Genomic DNA, 23271 nt, shown 5'->3' with positions numbered 1-23271 from the left:
TGTTTCTCAAAAAAACTCTCATCCATTCCAGGAGGTTCCCCTTCAGTCCTCCTATATGCTCTAGTTTCCACATTAGTCTCTTATGGAGTACCTTGTCAAAGGCCTTCTCCAAATCTAAATACACACAATCCACCCAACCATCTCTCTCCTGTAGTACGTCAATCGCTCGAGTAAAAACTCAACGAGTTGGAAACACATGACCTTCCACTTCTAAATCCAAACTGGCTATCAGCCAAAATATTCATCTCTTCCAGATATTTTATCCATCTTTCTTTCAGAATTCTTTCGCACAATTTTGCAACCATGCTGGTTAGGGACACTGGTCTATAATCCAGGGGTTCTTCCCTGTTTCCTCCCTTATAAATTGGTACCACATTTGCCCTCTTCCATTCTTGAGGCATTTTCCCCTCTTCCAGAGAGCTCACAAACTGTGAATCTTATCCGCCAGTTGTTTTCTGCATTCCTTCAGTACCAAATTAGAGATTCCATCTGGTCCTGGGGCTTTCCTTACATCTTGAGTTTCCAGTAATTTATACACTTCCTGTACTTCCACTTTTATATCTTTTATCACTACATTTCTAGTCACTCCCTCCCCTTCCACAAACTCCTTTTCATTAGTGAAAACTGATTGGAAACATTTGTTCATTATTTCTGCTTCATTGCTGCATCTTTATAGACCTCTCCTTCTACTTTCAGTTTGGTGATTCCTTCTTGTTGTTTCAGTTTGCCACTGACAAATTTATAAAACAGTTTGGGTTCATCCTTACATTTATCTATTATACCTTTTTCAAAAATTCTTTCTTCCTCTCTACGTATTCTCGTGTATTCATTTCTAGTTCTTTTATATTCTTCCTTTGTTCTGTTGTTACTTCTCTTTCTCCAGTTGTTCTACGCCGTCTCTCTCTCTTTTTTGCTATCATACACTTTCTATTAAACCACTCCTTTATCCTGTTTTCTTTCCCCCTTACTCTTGGCACAAATTTTTACACTCCCGAATTATATAGGCCTTGAAAAATATCCCACTTCCTCTGTATCTCTCTTGTTTCTCTGAATTTTCTCCAATCTGCATTTTCAAAAAATTTTCTCAACCCTGTAAAGTTTGCTTTCCCAAAGTTGTATCTTCCCTGCCTATAAAGTTCGTCTCTTGGCTCCACGTTCCCTGTGTGTGTGTGTGTGTGTGTGTGTGTGTGTGTGTGTGTGTGTGTGTGTGTGTGTGTGTGTGTGTGTGTGTGTGTGTGTGTGTGTGTGTGTGTGCTGGCATGTGTCTGTGTGTGTGTGTGTGTCTGCTTGTTTGTTAGTTTGCTTGTATTAACAAAATAACTTAAAACAGTTTTTATCCAATTTTAACCAAACATAGCCAAATGGTTAAAGACTAGCTTATAAGGAAGCCTATTATTTCTGAGAACAATACGTCAAAGGCCAAAGTCACAGAGCTTGATCAAAACAACCTAGCAAAATCTACTTAAACATTTTTTATTTGATTTACACCAAACGTGAATGAGCAGCTGAAGTCTGGCAAGAATTGATTCAATTTTTGGAACAAGCAGACAAAGCTCAAAGTCACATGATCACACAAGGCTATAGGTCACAGGTCAAGGTCAAAATTCTGACCTGTGTGTGTTGATGTTAACAAAATGGCTAAAATTGTTTTGATCCAATTTTAACCAAACTGAGTGGAATTGTTCAGGGTCAGGCAAGGAGTAAACCTATTATTATTTAGAACAATAGGTCAATTCAGACCAAACCTGAGGATGGGTTAAAGATCAAGAAGGAATATAAGATTAAGTTTTGAGAACAATGTCAAAGGCCAATGTCATAGGCAAAGGTCAAAAGCCATGGTCTAAGGGCATGATCAGTTCAAAGTGTTTTTATATGATGTAGACCAAGGACAGTGGAAGTGTTAAGCATCATGCAGGCAAAAATAAAGGAATTCAGTTTTGAGAACAATTAGGCAAAGTCAAGGTCACATGGCAAGGTCAGAGTCTGGCCCAAGTGTCTGTGTGTGAACACAATAACTAAAACAGTTTTCAAATGACTTATCATGTTTGGGGTGTGAGTTGAGGATCACCCAAAAGGCTGAACTATTGTTTTTTGACAAAAATACGTGAAAAGTCAAGATCACACAGCAAGGTCATCTGAAAAAGTTTTTATCCTAAGCAGACTATACTTTGTGCAAGGGTTCAGGTTAAACAAGGATAGATTCAATTTTGAAAACAATCAGTTGCAGGTCAAGGTCACAGGGAAAGGGTAAAGGTCATTGTTAATGGGCAAAGTCAACTCAAACTGTTCTGCTCTGATTTGAACCAAATTTAGTGGAACAGTTAAGAGTTAGACAAGAATGAAGTAATTGCATTTTGAGAGTAATTAGTTGCAGGTCAGGGCAAAGTCAAAGGTATGTCTCTAAGACCAGCTGGAGGAGGCAGGTGTTGCACTCTGAGTGTCTTTTTTTTTGTTATTATTTTGACCATACTTTAATAATCATTATCATCATCATCATCATCACATCTATCATCACCATTTTCCTTCTCACCATCAGTATAGTATCATCATATTCACAGTCTTCATCACAAACAGTATCATCCAACCCCAAATAGTGGGCTTTTCTTCTGTTCATAGATCCTCATACATCCTCTTCCTTAACCTCTCCATCACATTTCCTCCCTCCACCTTCATTCCTTTTAACCATACACCCACCACAAATTGACTCAGGACCTACACATGGACTTGTTTGGAGAGAGTTGTCTGTCTTTGCTTTGTGTTTCCACCTCTACCAAGTGAATTTTTTCGGCAAGAAGTAACTGGCAATTCCTCTGGTGTTGGCGGGAGGTGGTGAAACACTCAGCATGTCAGTGCCTGCCCAGAAGCAAGAGTGGGAGTACATGTTCCCGTCGCTCCGAGCTTGCACCTCTCTCTTTATTCGTATGCATTATTGTTTGCCCTGTTATTTTCCTAGAGTCAAGTTGTCATGCCTGGAAAGTACTGCTCAAGGGATGAGATGGTCCATACCATTGCACGGAGGCAGCATAATGTCCCTATCAACACAATCTGTGAACGTACTGGATGCGCAAAGTCGATCGTCATGAAGATTCTTGCTGCAGCACGCGGCCTGCCACCTGAATTTGCAAAAGAGCACAATTATGGCGATGGAAAAAAGAGGACGACTTCCAGAGGTACAGATACGTTTCTGAAGGGGGAAGTAATCAAGAATCCTTGACCGACAGCAGCAGAATTGAAGAGAATGCATCCCCGGCTGTTACAAGACGTCTCAATTCGAACTATCCAACATCGTTTGCAGAAGGAGCTGGAGCTGCACCGCAGCCAAGAAACCGCTTCTCACTGACTGCATGAAGAAGCAGCGCATTCAGTTTGCCAAGAAGTATGCACACTGGACATCAGATGAGTGGAGAAAAGTTATTTTTTCCGATGAAAGCACATTTTAAGTGTTCCAGGTTCGTGCTGCTAAGTTTCATCGCCCTGCCTCCCGTAGTCGATATGACCCTGCTTACACGGTACCGACTGTTAAGCACCAACAATCAGTTATGGTAAGGGGATGTTTCTCAGGTGAAATGGGAGGGGAAGGCCTCTACTTTCTTCCTATGAACTTGATGATGAATGGTGGCCAGTACATTCAAGTTCTAAAAGATCATTTGTTAAACTTTTTTGCTATTCGTGGGTGCAATTTTTTCATGTAAGATTCAGCTCCATGTCACAAGTCAAGAAAGGTAACAAAATGGCTTCAGGATAATCGGACTGAGGTCCTCGACTGACTTGGCAACAATCCGGACATAAATACGATAGAAAACTGCTGGGCAAGATGAAGAAAATCGTGGCAGAGAAGAAGACACCCAATCTGGACAACCTCAAGACTGAAATGTTTGGTGCAAAGAAATGTCCTTAGATTACTTTAGAGATCTAAGTGATTCCAAGCTAAAACGCATCCACCTGGTCCTGAAAAACAAGGGAAACATGATATCATGTTAACGAATGGCATTTCATGAACAAACGTTGTGATATGCTATGATTTCTGTGTTTTTTAAAACCTTGGGGGAGGTCCTAAGTCAATTTGCAGTAACTGTATCTTAAGGTCTCTCACTTCATTCCCCCAACTTTGTTTTTCTCACCTGCCTTCCTTTCTTTCCATTACTGTTTTGTTATCCATATTTTTTTATGCTTCTTACCTTCCCTGCCTTTTATTGTACATTTCTTTCTTCCCTCCATTCCATTCATTTATTTTCTCCCTCTTCTCTCTTTTCTACTTCTTCCCTCTTTCCTTTCCATAATTTTCTGCTCTCTCTCTCATTCCCATAATTCCTATGCCCTCTCTCCTCCTCATTCAGTTTTTCTTTTTCTTCCACTCATTAATTTTTCATCCTTCTCTCTTCTCCATAATCTGTTTTCCCTCACTCCATTAATTTCTCTTCCCTCTGGCACCCTTGTTAAATTTTTCCCTCTCTTCTCCATTCATTGCTCATTCCCTTCTCCCCTTCATTTGTTTCTATTCTCACTCTCCTCCATTCATATTTTCTCCTCCCCACTCATTTCTTGTCCCTCTCTCCTCTCTATATCCTTTCTCCTCCCTCTCTTGTCACTACTCATGTCTTCCTCTTTATACTCCCACTCACTTTTCTTCTTGTTTCTCTCCCTCCCCTCTTTCTTTCCCACTCATTTCTTTTCCAACTGTCCTCACCAATCATTTTGCTTCCATCGCTCCTCCCACTCACATTTCTTCCCTTTCTTCCTTTTCCTTCCCTCTTTCCTCTCTATTCAATTTCCTCCCTGCTCATTCTTTTCCCTCTCTCCTCCCACTCACTTTTACTCCCCTTGCCCATTTCTCTTTCCTCTCTCCTGGTCAATAATTTCTTTTCCCTCTCTTCATCCACTCACTCTTCTTTCCCTTGTTGTTGTCACTGCTGCTTCCTTGGCGACCCTTGAAGTCAATGCTGTGTATCTCCCATGCAAAACTGGCATCCTTGATTTCCAGAGCCAAGTTGTTATTCAGTAGTTCTCCCTTCTTCTTTTGGTGCTCTGGTAACTCTAACAGTTTCTGGAATAAGGGGAAAAATTATTGAATGGTATGGTAGCCTAGCCTCAGGTCACCAAAGTTTGAAGGGAGCAGCTAATATTTGATTGGCTGATGGCTACTTTACGTTAAGTCCTTGTTATGTAGCTTTAATTTTTTTTTTGTTTTTTTATGTGCATTGTAATCACAGAAAAATTGCTTTTCAATGTTTCACTGCTACCTATGAAGCTGATTGGCTTGTTTACCCCAATTAACAGTATCAAGTTCAGGGAAAAAGTTGTGATATATTAGAATACAGTACACTCACTACTCGTTTTATGTTGATTCGGTTCACGATAATTCGCTACAAAGATAATAGAAAAGTTCCACCCAAAAATCCGATTTACGAAAAATTTCCCACTATAACGATTTTGCCATCGGAGAGCGCCAGGCACACACAAGGTGACCGTCGCTTGTCTCAGGCAAGATGGCGGCCCCGGTGTGCAGCGCCACTCCTTCAAAGCCCTGTCTTTTCAACTTGTTTATGTGTGCCCCAGTTATCGTCACCTCTCAGCCAAACATCGTACTACAGTAGACACTGTGTAGCACCAGGCCAACTTTACAAGTGTCATTACTGTACTGTATTGTGTTGTTGCAACGATTTACTGTACGCGAGTAACTCTGCCTGTACTGGTGTGATAGTGTTTCTTTCGGTGAATTACTGTACAGTACTATGGATATGTGTGCCCAGTGGTAAGGTCAGTGCCAGTGCAGGCCCCAGTGCTATGGTTGGTGCAGGTATGGGCCCCAGTGCTATGGTTGGTGCAGGTATGGGCCAGATTCCCCTCCCCCTAACCTGTTCCTGTCTGACTCAGAGGCTGACCACTAGTCCCCCAGCCTCAGGGGGGACGACTTGGAGACGACTTGGACCAACACAGGAAGGAATGAAGGTTGGCTGTCATCTATGGTTCAGTCTTGGTTAGGTGACTTTGGGAAGGTGAGTTGACGTAACCCCCCCTTTCATAATGTGTTTCAATCTCCCGATTTACGATAAAATCGGTATACGATAAGGTATGACCTGACGTAACCCCATCGTAAAACAAGTAGTGACTGTATATCTATCTATAGCCAGATGCCTTAATCCCATATGAGGTGGTCACAGACAAATCACCTCCATGTCACCCTGTCCCCTGCCATTTCGCTGTCCTCCCCCCAGCTCACGCCTCCCGTCTCTCATATATCTCTCCACTCCATCCCTCCATCTCATCCTCAGTCTCCCCCTCCCTCTCCCCCTCTCCACCTCACGCAAATACACTCTCTTCGTCAGTCTTTTGCTCTCCATCCTTTCCATAAGGACAAATCACTTCAATGTATTTCTCATAACACTTTCTATCACATCCAAATCCACACCACAATGCTCCTTCACTTCCTCATTTGTCAGTCTGTCTCTCCAAGTAACTCCACATGCTCCTCTTAAATAACTCATTTCCACTGCCCTCACTCTTGACTTGTACCCTTCCAACAAAGTCCGAGCTTTGTTTCCATATGTTAGAGTTGGTATCACAATACAGTACTATCATGCAGTGACTTTTTTACTTCCATGCTCACTTCCTTATTTCTTATCACTGCTTTCAAAGAACCAGCAACCTTTCTTCCCTGTTGTACCCTTTCAAGCACTTTATCCTCTACATTTCCATCCTTACTTGTCACACTACTCAAGTACTTAAATACACTCACATATTCCATTTCCTCATCACACAACCTCATTGTGCACTCAGTGACTTCATTTTTCTTGAAGATCACAACTTGACTCTTCCCTGCACTCACCTTTAGATTCCATTTCTTACATACTCTCCCAAACTCATTCACCAAGCTTTGCAGTTCCCCTGTGCCTTCACTTAACAATACAGTATCATCTGCAAAAAACAGAACAGGAAGCTTCCAAACACTGCCCTCTCTCATTAGGGCCGCTCTAACATCCACTGCCATACCTTGTATCTCTTTCATATACAGACTGAACAACCATGGAGACATGACACATCCCTGTTTCAATCCAGCAACCAGATAGAAAAATTCACTCACTTCACTATCCACATGCACTACAGCCTAAGTGCTCTCATACATACTCTTCATGGCATTCAACAGCTTCCCATTTACTCCATATATTCTTAACATTTTCCACATTCCTTGTCTATTCACTCTATAATATGCTTTCTCCAAATCTATAAAGGCAACCTACAACTTCTTTCCCTTCTCTAGAAACTTATCCACTAAAGACCTTAGGATGAATACACGACGTACTGTACAAAACCTCTTCCCTTCCTAAAACCTCCCTGTTCTTCTCCAACAGTATATCAATGACATATAACATTTTTTTTTTTTTTCAATATCCCTCCAGTGTTCTGGGATTCCAGTAACCTAGTCTCCAACACCTACACTGCACAAATAATAGGTGTGGCTGTTGCCATTTGTATTTTAAAGAACAATACTGGAAATTTAAAATGGTTCTACAAAAAGGGAAGCATTTACTGAATAGCTTACAATATTGTATAGGCAAGGCAAGCATACTCTAGAAATGAAAAAAGTACCGGAGGGTCTATGGTACACTCAAGTCCTTCCCCGCCCCCTATGACAATGGGAAAATGCTAAAATGATGATGACTGATGATGCTTATAGTAATGGCAATTCATCACCATCCTCATGAACATTTTTCCCGCCTAAGCACGGGATCAGGTAGGATGAAGAGACAGGAAAAAACAGACTACAAAAATGCGAAAACTATCAATAGCACACCCTGTGAAAATAAAAACCCAAACCATTCATACTAAAGCTCCCTGAACCCTGGTTCCACCTCACAAGACAAATCATGCGCATGTACAGTCATCACACATTTTGCTAAGGGAGTTTTCTCAAGGGAAAACCTACTGCATACCAATGTATCGTAAATCTACGTTGGTATAATTTGGGTTCAGTGGGGATATGTTGGGGGTCAAGGGTCATGTAACCCCAAATCTCAAAAAACCATAACCTTTTGGGCTCACTCTGAGTGTCCACAGTAGCACCACACTTCCCACTAGGGGCAACATCCTTGCCAGACATAAAATTCCAAGTCATAAGTTTCAGTATTTTACACACAAAAAATCACAGCTGACCCCCCTATTCACGGGAGTTAGGTACTGGACTCCTCAGCGAATAGGTGAAATCCACGAATAATCCATACTGCCGCAAAAATCACTGGTTTCCCTGTTTTAGCTATTCTCATTTCATAGACCCACTATGAGACCTGTAGATGCATTTTATGGCACATTATTACTTCCTAAAAAGACAGTACCTGTACAGGATGATACACAAGCCTTTCTGGGTACAGTGTACTGTATTCACCCATGTGATGAGGACAATGAGAATTTGCTGTGCAGTACTGTATATGATGGATGGTGAAAAACGAATGTTCTGTATTGCAGCATGCTTAAAACCCATTTTTCACATGGAGAAAGAATGGAGTTGATTAACAATGCCATAATAACACACACAATATAAGCGGATGCACAACCCCATGAGATGAACTGAAAGAGAATGAGCACGGTGGTTTATGACTGGGTCCCCTCTTTGAATGGCCGATAGAACAGTGAGAAAGAAGACATGCAGGCAGATAATAAGAGATACTACCTTTGAAGCCAAGCACACACAAGCTTTCACTGCGAGAAAAGAGCGGTAGGCTTGTGTTCTGAGATACTGAATGCTGTACTGTTGATGCCCTGTGCTGAACAGCACATACTGAACCTATACAGGGTAACTGCACAGTTTAACTGTATAGGAAAGTATTTCTCATGGAAAACATGAAAAAAAATCACTTATGAACCACTAAGAACAGCTGATGCTATGGAAAAAGCAGGAAGTATCTTCCTACCCTGACGTATGGAAGCGAGGCGTGGACATTGCAAGAGGGGAACAAGTCAAGAGTGAGAGCAGTGGAAATGAGTTACTTGAGAGGAGCATGTGGAGTGACGTGGAGGGACAGGTTGACGAATGAAGAAGTGAAGGAACGTTGTGGGGTAGATGTGGATGTGGTTGAAAAGATTAGGAGAAATACACTGAGGTGGTTTGGGCATGTGGAGAGAATGGAGAATGAAAGACTGACTAAGAGGGTGTATGTAGGTGAGGTGGAGGGAGGGAGAGGGAGGGGTAGACCGAGGATGAGGTGGAGGGATGGAGTTGAGAGGTATATGAGGGAGGGGGGGGTGAGTTGGGGGGAGGGGAGTCAAATGGTGGGTGACAGAGTGACTTGGAGGCGTTTTGTCTGCGGCCACCCTTTGCGGGATTAGGGCGTCGGGCTATAGATAGATAGATAGATCTTCCTATGAATTTTTAAAATATCAGTGAATGGTGAACCCATGAATGGTGAACCTGGAAATAGTGGAGGTTAACTGCAATCACCCCACTTAACATCACACACTGCATTATCTGTTGTGCACTTGCACTGTTATATGATCGCTATGGTGTTGCAATGGCTTTACATGCATGAAATGGAAAAAAAAGAGAGAAGTTCACAGCAAATGTAAACACTGGGCAGTTATCTTGACTCAAATATCTGACTGTCGGCTTGCATGGGCAGCACCACTTATGCACAGGATTGTCATACGAAGCCACCATAATTAACATATGAGCGAATTTTGCAATCAATTAATTAACTCGAAACTAGGTATAACTATTACTTAATTGTTCAATCAATTTACTGCATACCAAAACGTCATATAATAAGTCGTGACTGTATTTCAATTAGTTTTAAAAAGGGGAAACATCCATATCTGTATTGATAAGGCTTTTACTGATTTCACCATTCACTTACCCTTAATTTTCCACTTGTAAACATTTACACAAACTCACTGACCCCAAGCAAATGAACGACCCAGGAGTGACCATAAAGGATAACATATAACCATAAAAGCATATGAAAAGAGTCACTAGAGGACCAGACAGACTGCTAACTGACAAACCATTGGCTTTTAGTTATTGTATATCAATGAGACGATGAGGGAGGTAATAGTATCCATGATGATTTTGAATATAGAATTTGCAGCAGTGATATGGTCACCACATTCATATAAACAAATTACACTAATAAACTGGAAAAGGCACAGAGGATGGCAACAAAGGTGATATCAAACATGTGACGGCTGTTGTGAGAGGTTGGAGATGCTGCAGTTTCAAACCTTATGTGAGAGAAGAGACAACAAAAGACAGGAGAATTAATCATGGTGTTTAAATGATTAAGAGGACTGGATACAGCAGATAGAGAGGATCTTTCAGTGAAAGATGATGGAAGGACAAAAGGATATGAATTCAAACAGAGGTACAGCACATGTCTTAAAATGAAAAAAAAATGTTTAGTTTCCCAAAAATACAGTATAGATATTGGGAAGTTTGGAAAGGAGTAAAGGTACACTAGGATCTCCCCAACAACGAGTTCAACAATAACGTTTTTGGCAATAACAGTAAATTAGAAGAGATACCCACTTCCATAATAATGTCTGGATTCACTCGTACAATGGTAATTTCGCGGGAAATGTTTGGGTGCTTCTTGGATAACGTTTGTTGGCCGCCATCTTGACATAGTTGCTCCTTCTCACTCAAACTCTGATGAAGTTTGATGAAGTGTTGATGGAAGTAGGTGACCCTGGCACCAGAGGCAGGATTGGAGATGAGGCCAGCAAGGGATCAGAGGGTAAGCCATAGTAGCTTCCATGTGCAAGCCTTGGAACAATCATCACACCAAACACCTCATTAGCTCCTTTAAGGTGAGTTTGATAATACTCATGATGATTTAATAACTGATCTTATTTAACCAGCAAAAAAAAATAATGACAGGCAGGATTCAAATGGGAAAAATGAGTAAAATTCCAATGGCGGCAGCACCAACAAACCCTGTACAGTATATACTTATTTTAATGTCACACAAATAACGTTTTCATATGATTAAGGTATGCAAGATCAAGCTGAGAGGAGTGAGGTGGAGCAGGCGAGAGAGTAGCAGTCCGGGAGATAGACTGAAAGATGAGAAGCTGGGGATCAAAGAAATGGCAGATGAATACAAGACCAAAGAAGAGGTGGATCTGGACGGCCTGTGGATTGCTTAGTTAGGAATGCTAAAGAGGTGTGTGGTGTAGCATGAGCAAAAACAAAGAAGAAAGGTACAGCATGATGGGATGAAGAGGTTAAGAAAGAAGTGGAGGAAGAAGTGGCCAGAGTGGTTACAGGACAGAGGTTCAATGGAAATAAGAACTGAATATACTGAGAGCAAGAAGCACATGAAGAGACTAGTAATGAGGAAAAATAAGGAGCTAAATGATGATCTAGGAAGAAAAATGAATGCAAACTGCTCTGAAAATAGAAGTTATTCTGGAAAGAGGTGCGGAAATGAAGAAGTGACAGTGGAAAGAAACATGAAAGTGCAAAGGATGTACGTGGTAGATTATTAACCCATGAGGATGAAGTAAGGACCAGATGGAAAGAATATGTTGAAAGCCTGGTGAAGGGGACTTGAGAAAGCAAAACGTCTGTAAACATTATTGGTTTTAGGGGTGTGTAGAGAGGGAAAGCAGTCCCAGGAAACATGACCCTCGCACAGGTGAAGAATGCTGTGAAGTGGCTGAAAAATGGGAAAGTAGCTGGAGTTGATGAGGTGTATGCAGAGATGATTAAGTGTAGTGGACACAGCAGAATGAAGTCCTTGTTGGAGATACAGTATGAAAGAAGGTATGGATGAGTGAAACTGTGCCAGCAGAGTGGAAAAAGGCTATGATTGTACTCCTGTACAAAAATAAAGGTGAGCGAAGTTAGTGCAAGAATTATTGTGGCATAATTTACTGAGTGTTGTAGGAAAGGTATATGGAAGAATTATTACTGAGAAAATAGGAGAGATATCAGAAGTCCTAGTGAGTGATGAACAGGGTGGCTTTAGGAGTGGCACAGGATGTGTGGATCAAATATTTGCAGTAAGACAGATAGTGGAGAAGGCTTGTGAGAAGGACTTTAAGGTGTCTGTGGCATTCATAGATCTGGAAAAAGCATACGACAAAGTCCACAGAGAAGGACTGTGGAAGGTTTTGCACATGTATGGTGCAGATGGAGACATCTAGGTGTCGTCTAGTGTTTTTACGATGGTTGTGAAGCATGTGTAAGGGTAAATGGGCATCTAAGTGAATGGTTAACGATTGGTGTAGGCATGCGACAAGGCTGTATGATGTCCCCATAGCTGTTCAACATACATATGGATGGGGTGATGCAAGAAGTAAAAACACAAGTAATGGAGAGAGGGATGGTACTGGTAATGAATGGTGATGCATGGAATATCTCAGATTTGTTGCATGCTGATGATGCAGTACTACTTGCAAATACCCGACATGAACTTGGCAGACTAGTGCAGTATTTTGTTGATGTCTGTGAGCATCATGCCTTGAAAGTAAATGCAGAAAAGAGTAAAGTGATGGTTACTGAGAGAGAAGGTGACTCCCAGTGTGATGTTACAGTGAATGGAGAGAGACTGAAACTGGTGAGAAAATTCAAATACCTGGGTACAGTGATAGAAAAAAGGGGAAAAAGTACAAAAGAAGTGGAAAGCAGAGTGACACAAGGAAGGAAAGTAGCTGATGCTATGAAGGCCTTGGCAAGAGACAGAGGCTTGGGTGTTACAGCTGCACAAGGCTTACATGAAGGAGTATTAGTGCCAACTTTAACATATGGATGTGAGACTATGGTGTGGCATGAAAATGAAAAGTCATGAGAGACAGCAGTGGAAATGGGACTGCTGAGGAATGTATGTGGAGTACAAAGAGTGGATTGGATACAAAATAATGTGATTTGTGAAAGATGTGGAGTAAGGAAGGCTGTGGACACCAGAATCAAAGAGAGTGTACTGAGATGGTATGATCATGTACAGAGAATGGATAACAACAAAGTGGTGAAAAAGGTACATCTGAGTGAATTTGAAGGAGGGAGGAGGCAATGTAGGCCATGAAGAAGGTGGAGAGATATGGTAGATGACTGTGTGACGAAAAGAGGTATGGAAGTTGGTAAGGCTAGGGACCAGACAAGAGAGCATGCTGGCTGGGTCGCGAGAAGTGTATGATCAGGGATTTAGCACCTCTTTTTAACATGACAGTGTCCAGACTGACTCTACTGAGTATGTCTATGTGAAGATACAGAATGTGGTGAATGTTTTTGGTGTATCAGACAGAGCCAGGATTCTGGGGGCTTGAATGATGAGTGAATAAGCATGGCCCATTGGATGGGGCAAACTTGGGCTGTCTGGATGCTGCTACTCCTCACCATGCCCCAGGGTGGGAAAAGAGGTCTGGATGATGATGATGGTGATGATGAAATAACATTTTCTCTAACAATGGTTTTTTTCTGGCACCAATTAGACGTTTTTGACAAGATCCTACTGTAGATAGGGAGACAGAACAACAACCTAGCTCAAACTCTGTATACAGGATATCACAACTGGTTACACACACGCACCCCCCCAATCTCTTAATCGCATTAAAAAAAAAAAAAAATCTCAAAACAGTGTTCATCACATATAGCCATTCTTTCCAATTACAGTAACAGTGTATTGTTTGAACACCCTCAAAAAAACAACACCCTTTTCCCTTGTCACTTGTGATTCATTCCACTGTTTTACAGAGTTGGAAATAAGAGACCTCTGTTTTTATAGTCTCAACTATGATTCAGTACCGGTACTTATTGTTCTTTGGTTTGAGTAATGCTTTGACTGCTCACAGCCTTATATTAACCTCTTTAGCCCGAAGACATGTGTTACATTTCTTCTTTCCTTTTTCTGCTTTTATTTTTGCAACAGCAGACAGTCCTAGTCACCTCACAATGAAGAGGTATAAAAAAATTCTTTAATCCCTTCAACATGATATCACTTTCATTGATTTCTGGTTAATTATTAATATTCTTATTCAGCATATAGAGGTTGGGGAAGTGGACCTCTGACCACCACTTGGTGGTGGTAAAAGTCAAGGTATAAATGAAATGGAGCAGCAGAAGAAGGGATGGACAGGAGGAAGTAGTTCATACAAGGAGGGCAGAAAGGTTACAAGAGGATGCGAAAAAGGCAGAATATAAGAGAGAGGTGGAGGAGCATTTGGGTAAATATGATTTGGACCCGATACGGGACGTAAAAGATGTGCGTAATATATTCACAAAAGAAATTTGTGCAGCATGTAAAATGGTGTGCAGGGTGAACCGAAGACGAAACGGGGTGCAAGGAACAGCATGGTGGAATGAAGAGGTAAGATAGGCTGTCTCACAAAAGAAGAAAGCATATGGTAAGTGGATGAGAAACAGGGGCGTGGAGGAGGTTGAGAGACGGATGAGTTATATGTAGAGAGGAAGAGAGAGGTGAAAAGATTAGTAAAGACAGTAAGAAGAGAATGGATGAGGAACTTGGAAGGAATTTGAGTGTAAAGTGGAGGGAATGTAAGAAAATGTTCTGGAAAGAGGTAGAGAGAGTCAGACACGGTGTTAAAGAAGAGAAAATGTTCTGGAAAGAGGTAAAGAGAGTCAGACATGGTGTTAAAGAAGTCAGTCGGGGAGTGAAATATATAAATGGTAGATTACTTGTTTCCTGAACACAAGGAAACCATTTACTATGCTGGGTGGTAACCATATGACCAAATTTTGGCGCCTGGTGGTTTAGTGGGTAATTATTGCGCTCCAATCAGATTGAGCCGGTGAAGGTTTATATCCAAGGGATGGTTGAAGCTGACTGCTCATGTAATGCCACTCAGGGATGAGTGAGTTTGGTCACTCTCATCTTAAATGTCGGGACCAACTGCCTAGCCCTGGACTCCTACACTCCTCATGGGCCAATGTAGGATTGGATGATGGATGGATAGATTACTTGTGGAGAATGGTGAAGAAGTGAGCAGATGGGGAGAACACTTTATGGAATTACTGAACAGAAAGAATGAAAGTAATGAGAGTATAAGTGGCTGGGGAATTGCTGGGAGAAGAGGGATGTGAGAAGAGAGGAACAAATCAATAGGATGGAAGTTGTGGAAGCAATGAAGAAAGGTAAAATGGGGAAAGCCCAAGGAATTTATCGAATGTGTGGTGAAATGCTGATACATGGGAGAGAGACAGTAGTAGAATGGATGTGGAAAATGTGCAGACTGGCCTAGGAGGAAGGTAAAGTTCCGGAGGATTGAAAGTCAAGTATAATTATTCCCCTGTACAAAGGAAAAGGGGAAAAAGAAGTGTGTGGTATTCATAGCAGCATTTGTCTTCTTAGTGTAATAGGAAAAGTATATGGTAGGATACTTATTGACAGAGTTAGGGAAACAAAAAAGGTATTAGTTGGAGAAGAACAGGAAGGTTTTAGGAAGGGAAGAGGTTGTGTAGATCAGATATTCATTCTCAGGCCTTTAGTGAAAGGTTTCCAGAGAAGGGAAAGAAGTTGTAGGTTGCCTTTATGGATCTGGAGAAAGCATATGACAGGGTGGATAGACAAGGACTGTGGAAAGTATTAAGAATATATGGAGTAGATGGGAATTTGCTGAATGCCATGAGGAGTATGTATGAGGATGCTATGGCTACCTTGTGTGTGGACAGTGAATTGAGTGAATTTTTCTATTGAAGTTTGGATTGAAACAGGGATGTGTCATGTCTCCATGGTTGTTCAATCTGTATATGGATGAGGTTATAAAAGAGATACAAAGTAGGGTAATGGATGTCGGAGTGGCCCTAATGAGAGAAGGCAGTAGGTGGAAACTCCCAGTACTGCTGTTTGCAGATGATACAGTACTGTGTTGTTAAGTGAAGAAGATCAAGGGGAGCTGCAAAGCTTGATGAATGAGTTTGGGAGAGTGTGTAAGAAACAGAATCTAAAGGTGAATGTAGGGAAGAGTAGAGTTATGGTCCTCAAGAGAAATAAAGTCACTGAATGTACTGTGAGATTGGATGAGGAGGAAAATGTGAGTGCGTTTAACCCCTAAAGTACTAAGCTCGACGATCAACGTCTTTTAACAATTTTTTAAATGGACGAGGAACGCCGATCATGCAATTTCCACAAAAAACTGGCGGCAGCTTGCTCTACCCCGGCTGTGGCATAAATGGCTTCTGACCAATCAGAACTAAGTGTTGCACATGCGGGAGGGAGGATCCAGGCCCGTACCCAGGCGGTGGGGGGTACACCCCTCACCTCCCTCTCTCTGCTTCCCTCTACCCCACAATGTTGTTACTACCCTACCTCCCTCCATTCTTACCACCACCACCACTCCTCCCACACCCTCCTCATGCATCCTCCACCCCTGCAATGTGCATCCACCCCTGCACCCAGTCATCTGGGAGGAGGGCCCTCCCTCCACGTCCCTGTACTCCACTGGGGGCCTTCCTTTCTGTTTGGTGGTGGTTTCCTCCCATCCCTTCATCCCTGTACACCCCCTCCTGGCTTTACCACCCTGCCACCCCCACCCCCAAGCATAGAATATCTTTACCCTCCCCCCAGCCTTGAATATTTTGTGTAATTTTTACACTTTATGCCATGTGTTATTAATCATTATCTGAACTTTATTTGTGTCTTTGTATACAGATACACAAACCACAATTACTTTATGTTTTCCTTTTTTTGGGGGGCGAAATCCTTGTAACCTGCCTAATTTACCTGCCTATCGATATAACTGTGTACCTGTCAAAGATTATAGCGTATTTTCTGCATTTTTATGTACTGTATTTCTTTGTACATTTTATATGTCTGAACATATGGTAATACTCCTTATCAACTGTTTATAGTTTCTGCTCTACCTGCAGGAGATGTAAATAAAAATAATTTTGGGTATTTTGCTGTTACAAATCCATCCATCCATCCATCATCCAATACTACATTGCCCCATGAGGAGTGTAGGAGTCCGGGGCTAAATGAGAGTGACCTGCCTCACTCATCTCTGAGTGGCATTATTAGAGCAATAACCCCAACCACCCCTTGGATATAAACCTTCATCAGCTCAATCCAACTGGAGTGCTGCAATTACCCACTAAACCACCAGGTGCCATAATTTGGTTACATGGTTACCACTCAGTGTAGTAAATGGTTTCCTGGCATACAGGAAACCATTCAGCTTGTCACTCAGTGTAGAGCCACCCAAAGGCAGAAAGAACAGGAAAGAATGAAGGAAAGAAGGATAAAAGAGGGAGTGTAAAGTCACCCATAGGCAGAAGGACGAAGAAAGACTGAAGTAAAGAAAGATGGAAGAGGAAGGAAGGAATGGAGGGAGAAGAGGAAAGGGCAGACACCCGAGAGCAGCACTACATCGAGTGAGTGGATGGTGAGCGCCCCCACCTACCTCAATAATAATATTTATACAGTATTTGTGCCACTTCTCCAGACATACGTAAATATTTACCTGTCTTTATTCGAAACCCACTTGAAAAAGAAATTTTATTTTCCCGAGATAGATTTGACAGCTCGGAGGCGGGGCAGGGGAAAGGGGTGAGGGAGAAGGGAGGGGTGGAAAGGGGATGGGAGGGGAGGAAAGGGGAGGGGAGGGGAGAGGAGGGGAGGGTAATTTTTACTTATCATATGGGGGGGGGGTGTTCATGACCATTTAATTTTTTCCTAACCACTTTACAATGGTTTATAACATCTATTCACACCAAAAAATATTTATTTTGGTGATTTTTATACATATTTTTGGGAAGAAAACAGGTGCTAGCAGCATATTTTCTTTCTCGCCCAAGCTGCGACAGGTAACTATTACCTAGTTTGACAGGCCATGGCTTGGTAACTACTGGGTCTAGGAGGGTGGGGTTTGCATTTTCAGGTAAATTCAAGCTCTATAAATTGGGCATAATACTTTAACCTTTGAGAAAGTTGAAAAACAGGCCTGTTTTTGTGTCCTGTGGGGTAGTCGAGGCTGGAGAATTGCGTACCAGAGGGGTTACATACTTGGGTAGCATGATGAGTAAGGATGGAAGTTTAGAGGGTGAAGTGCTCGAAAGGGTACAACAAGGATGAAAGGTTGCTGGTTCTTTGAAAGCTGTGATGAGAAACAGGCAAGTGAGCTTGGAAGTGAAAAAGTTACTGTATGACAGTATTGTGATACCATCTCTAATGTATGGAAGTGAAGCTTGGACCTTGTTGGAGGGACAGAAGTCGAGTGACAGCAGTGGAAATAAGTTATCTGAGAGGAGCATGTGGAGTCACACGGAGAGACAGACTGACAAATGAGGATGTGAAAGAGCATTGTGATGTGGATGTGGAAGTGACATGAAGCATTAAGAGAAACACACTGAGATGGTTTGGCCATGTGGAGAGGATGGAGGGTGAGAGACTGATGAGGAGAGTGTATGTGAGTGAGGTACAGGGGGGGGAGGGGGAGGCCAAGGATGAGATGGAGGGATGGATTGGAGAGGTATATGACAGAGGGGGGGGGGGTGAGCTGGGAGCAGGGCAGTGAAATGGCCGGGGACAGGGCAACATGGAGGCAATTTGTTTGTGGCCAGATTAAGGCATCTGGCAAAAGATAGATAGATGGCTTACAAAGTCTGCAGGTTGGAAGAGTTCAGTAATGAGCGGCTTTGCAAGAATACAAGGACCTCACCTGTATGCGAGTAAGTGAAATTTTAGCCTCTGCAATGGAGCGCACTGTAAAGGGCAACACTCCCACAGTGAACTGCATAGCGTTGAACACAGAGAAAATGGTGAAGGCCTCCGATGCACTGAGTGAGTTCCCTGTTGAGTGAAAGACCTGGTATGTCATAAATATAAAAAAGTTCAGAGATGCACAACATGCATCTGCCAATATAAAATTAAGGTGATTTAGTTCTCTGACATAGAAAGGCAACAGAAAGATTATAAAGATTATACAGATTCAACCCTTTCATTATAATGGTATATTAATTTTATTTAGTTTACCAGTGAAAAATTCCAGTTAGTCTGTAATAGATCACTGATACTTCAGGGGCATGAAGCTACAGTATCTCCAACAGTTTCTTCACTATGATGGCATCCCATTCATTTACAGACAGTTTTGGTTTGCTGGAACAGTCCTTTTATAATCCATGGGTGAAATACAACTGCTTAAACATTTAAAAATGGTCTACCCTTAAGTCAGTGACAGTACATAATTACAGCTGTATGATTAAAACTTTCATACTACAGGAATTACAAGTATTTTTAAGCATCTGAGACTCCTTTTGTCAACATTATCCAGCAACAGCTGCGATGTGATTACTGATTTTGTGCTTTAACAATGAGGTACAAACCATAAAATAAGGCATCACTAGCAATGAAGGGTTTAGCCAAGAGTCTTTCAAAACTCTGCAGTATGAGGAATCTCCCCAATAGTGAATAAAATTATCTGGTGGCAGTAAGACTGATATCATTTTGAGTGGTTAACAGCCGAGGTAAGAGCTCAAGACAAAAGCTCTGGATATGATACTGTACCTGCAAAGGTGTACTATACTCAAAGGACCATCAAAGATCTGACTGTTCTCAAGAAAGGCAAGTATTAGACAAGTATCTGGCAATGGATTACTTGACAGTGTATACCTGTGGAAGATGAATACAAGACAATGCAACAACTGAAGAGAGTTTACTCAAGGAAGATGAGTATGAGACAAATAAAGCTCTGACTTGAGAGTGCATATCCCTGGAAGGTAAGTAAGAGACAACTAAAGCCCAGACCTGAAAGAAAACAAAGCCCTGACCTGAGAGCTTACTCAAAGACAAAGTTCTGACCACAGAGAGTGTACCTGAAAATAAAGCTATGACTTAAGAGTACCGTATGCCTGAAGACAAAGCTCTAACATGAAAGAGTATACCTGAAGACAAACCCCTGACCAGAGAGTACACTTGACGACAAAGCTCTGACCTGAGAGAGTATATCCGAGGAAGGTGAGTATAGTCGCGAGGATACTGATGCTGGGTGTGACTGTAGAGCTGACTGACTGCAGTAGTGCCCCTTTGCGGTGCTTTTTCATCTCCTCATGCCGGATGCCTGTGGAGGGGGGGACAGAATTGCAGTTAATCATTGTAATAAGTAAACGATATGTTCTAAAATATCACAACTTTCTCACAGAGAGCAATTCTCCCATTACAAAACGTCACAACATGGAAAAAAATAAATATAACACAGTCGGAGGCGGATGCTCATTTTTCTACAGCACCTGATTACACGGTGAAGATGGATATATCACAGTGTGAGGCCCCAATTTATATTTCAAAGTCATAGTACGCAACCAATGATAGACAGAACATGGAACAAGCCATCAAATTACGGATGGAATTTACACAACGCGGTAAGTGATAAGACAAAGAGCAGGTTGTAACACCCTATGACGTACTGCTATCACAGGTCTGTGCGGGGTGTTGTCACGGTCCACTAAGCATTCCTGCCGCAGCTAAGACTACCCATTTCCCGTACTCTGGCAGTACATGTGCACTGTGTGATCTTTGCTCAATTTTTTAGCCACCTAACCAAGCCAGATCATGCCGCTGCACTGTGACTCTGCCAAACATCGGAAGTCCCTCACACAGGAGCAGAAGGTGGATGTCATCCAGAGGAAGGAGAGAGGACAGCAGAGCTGTGACACTGCAAAGTTTTACAAAGATAACGAGACCACCATTCGTATGATTCTCGGCAAGAAGGAAGCCATTCTGAAGCAGCTTGGGCATGTGAAGGATCACCCACAGATGAGAGGATATGAGTGTCTGACCCTGCTCTAGTAATAATGGAGAAGTTTCCGCTGATGTACTGCAACTGGAAGGAAAAGGAGAGTGTGCCAATCAACTCGTTAAATATTTGGAGGACGGCCAGCCACCTTTGTGCTATTGCTTCCCGCAAGCTCTCCTGACCCCAAGGAAGATTTAAGGCGTTGAGTGGCTGGTTAGTGAAATTTTAAAAAAGGAACTGAGGAGGGTGCAAGTTACTGGAGAATGAGCATTAGCAGACACCGGAGCAGCAGACATGTTCATATCTGTGCTGAGGGAAATCCTCAGTGAGCGGGGCTATACCAGCGAACAGATATATAACAACGATAAGACTGGGCTGCGCTACAAGAAGATATCAAAGATGATGTACATTGCTAAAGTCATAGGCAAGGAAGGGGGGCAGAAGGTTGACAAGGTAAGCATGACTATTCTTTTACCTTGCAATGTAGCTGGCCACAAAATGCACCCTTTAGTCGTGAGTAAGGTAAAGAAACCCAGATGTTTTAAACAGGTACAGGATATGAATGAGTCGGGGGTGTACTGGGAAAAGTCTAAGACTGGGTGGGTGACATGTGTGATTATGAATGGGTGGTTTATAAATAATTTTATTCCTGATGCAAAGAAAAAATCATTTTATTCCCAATGCAAAGAGGAGGTGTTGTGATCTTGGCATATCATTTAAGATTCTCTTGGTACTAGATAATGCCTCAGGTTACCCAGCCTACTTGGAAGGGTTGCATCCTTGGTGTAAAAATTGTATTCTTGCCACCAAACACAACTTCTCTCATGCAACCCCTAGACCAGGAGGTAATCGCAAGTTTTAAGTACAATATCGCTACGAAGGAATCATGTTCGCATATCTACGTGAGGCAACGGACACCTGAGAGGAAGGACATCTGGAAGATTAAGTGCAGACCAGGAGGTAATCGCAAGTTTTAAGTACAATATCGCTACGAAGGAATCATGTTCGCATATCTACGTGAGGCAACGGACACCTGAGAGGAAGGACATCTGGAAGATTAAGTGCTTGATGGTGATGACAAGATGGAGGTTGTGTCTTCAGACGAGAAGTTCCTAAATGACCCAGCTGAATCACTGCCTGGCCCATTCCGTGTGTCTCTGCCTCACCAAGCTGAGCCACTGCTTGGCCCATCCCATGTGACTCAGGAAGACCCAGCTGAACCACTGCCTGGTCTGTCTCGTTTGCCTCAGCCTGACCCTGCACAATGTTTCTGTGTGACTGTCTTCTGGAAATGCTACAACATCAGGAATGTTGTCACCCACATTCTGAAGGCTTGGGAACTCATCTTGGTTGCTACTATCATGCAAGCTTGGCAAAGGCTCACACCTCACCTTTGTACTGGGAGAGATGGTGATGCACTGTCAGTGGAGGCAGTGCGTGAGGAAGCACTGAGAGCATGTCGAGCTGTGCCTGGTTGTGAAGAGGTGCAACAACAAGATTTAGTGGAGGTAGTGGAGGATACTACCATGCCAGAGGAAGCCATGCAATGAATCGATGAGTAAGATCAGGAACATCGGGAAGCAGAGGACCAGGAAGATCAGGCAGAGGCACCAACCATCACACCAGTTATGTCGATGGCTTGTATCAACAACATCTTGGCTGGTTCAAAAGTGCTCAAGGATGCCATCCTGATATATTAAGTTGATGAGGCACGCAAGGCTGAAACTCTGGTCACTGTGTTGCATGCAATGCGAGCCTATGAACACCTCCAGCAAGAAAAAATTTCCCAACGCCACCAGACTCTCCTCACCCGTTACTTTCCTCAACAAGAGATTCAAGAGCAACAGCCACCAGAAGATGCTATATATGATGTTTCTGTTGACTTTGAGGGGTTTGTGCAGGAAGCAGAAGGGTGGCAACAAAGGAATCATGACATATAGGACTCATCTTCAACCTCAGAAGAGGACTGTATGGAGCCAGCACAGCAGGATGACTGTGCTGGGGACCAGTAGGAATCCTGCCCTGCTTCAGAACCCCACTCCACTTCTCCCCAGCAAGCCCACAACCTCTTCCATTCAAGGCACGGTTGATAATTTTTTTATTAAAATAAAAAATAAAAAAAAATAGATTTTTTTATTGATTCAATTTATTTGATTTCTTTATTTATCTGATTTTTCTGTTTATTATACTGTATACTTAATATGTCAAGAGCAGTATACTGAATACTGTTAACTTCATGTCCTGTCTATCCAATGATGGTTCAGGCAGAAAGCCACTGCCCAGAATCCAGATACATACGTGTTCAAGTCCTGTCTGTACACTACTGGTCAAGGCTGAGTTGCCAATGGTAATCACGACAGCATGTTCCAAAGCTGATTATATTACCACACAGAAAAATCTTAAGCTGATACTATTATGACATGGCCTTAAGTGACCAAGCATAGCCTACCTAGTCTTATGGTTTTGGTTTTTTATTTATGGCTCATTATTTCAGATGTACAAATAATTTCAATACTTAGTTACACAAATGTAAAAATGTCTTCTCTGTCATACAATGTAGCAATTTCTAATGGCACCATCCTCCAAAATATGCTA

General features: G+C 42.2%; 1 protein-coding gene across 1 annotated transcript in view; it reads right to left on the bottom strand.

Moving 5' to 3' along the window:
• The window catches only part of LOC145402098 (ATP-binding cassette sub-family C member 5-like), a 279936-nt gene that overhangs the window by 118096 nt on the left and 138569 nt on the right, over positions 1-23271 (bottom strand). Inside the window, exons 11-13 of the mRNA XM_080274212.1 lie at positions 19876-20001; positions 18604-18734; positions 4885-5044 (exon numbers count right to left, since the gene is read on the bottom strand). Coding sequence (XP_080130338.1) covers positions 4885-5044; positions 18604-18734; positions 19876-20001 — 417 coding nt within the window. The remainder of the gene's footprint in view (positions 1-4884; positions 5045-18603; positions 18735-19875; positions 20002-23271) is intronic.

This window comes from Coenobita brevimanus, chromosome 57 (assembly GCF_032717465.1).
Source record: "Coenobita brevimanus isolate Jiangsu-jjx chromosome 57, ASM3271746v2, whole genome shotgun sequence".
NCBI classification, from domain to species: Eukaryota; Metazoa; Arthropoda; class Malacostraca; order Decapoda; family Coenobitidae; genus Coenobita; species Coenobita brevimanus.
This window is presented reverse-complemented; position numbering and strand designations above follow the sequence as displayed.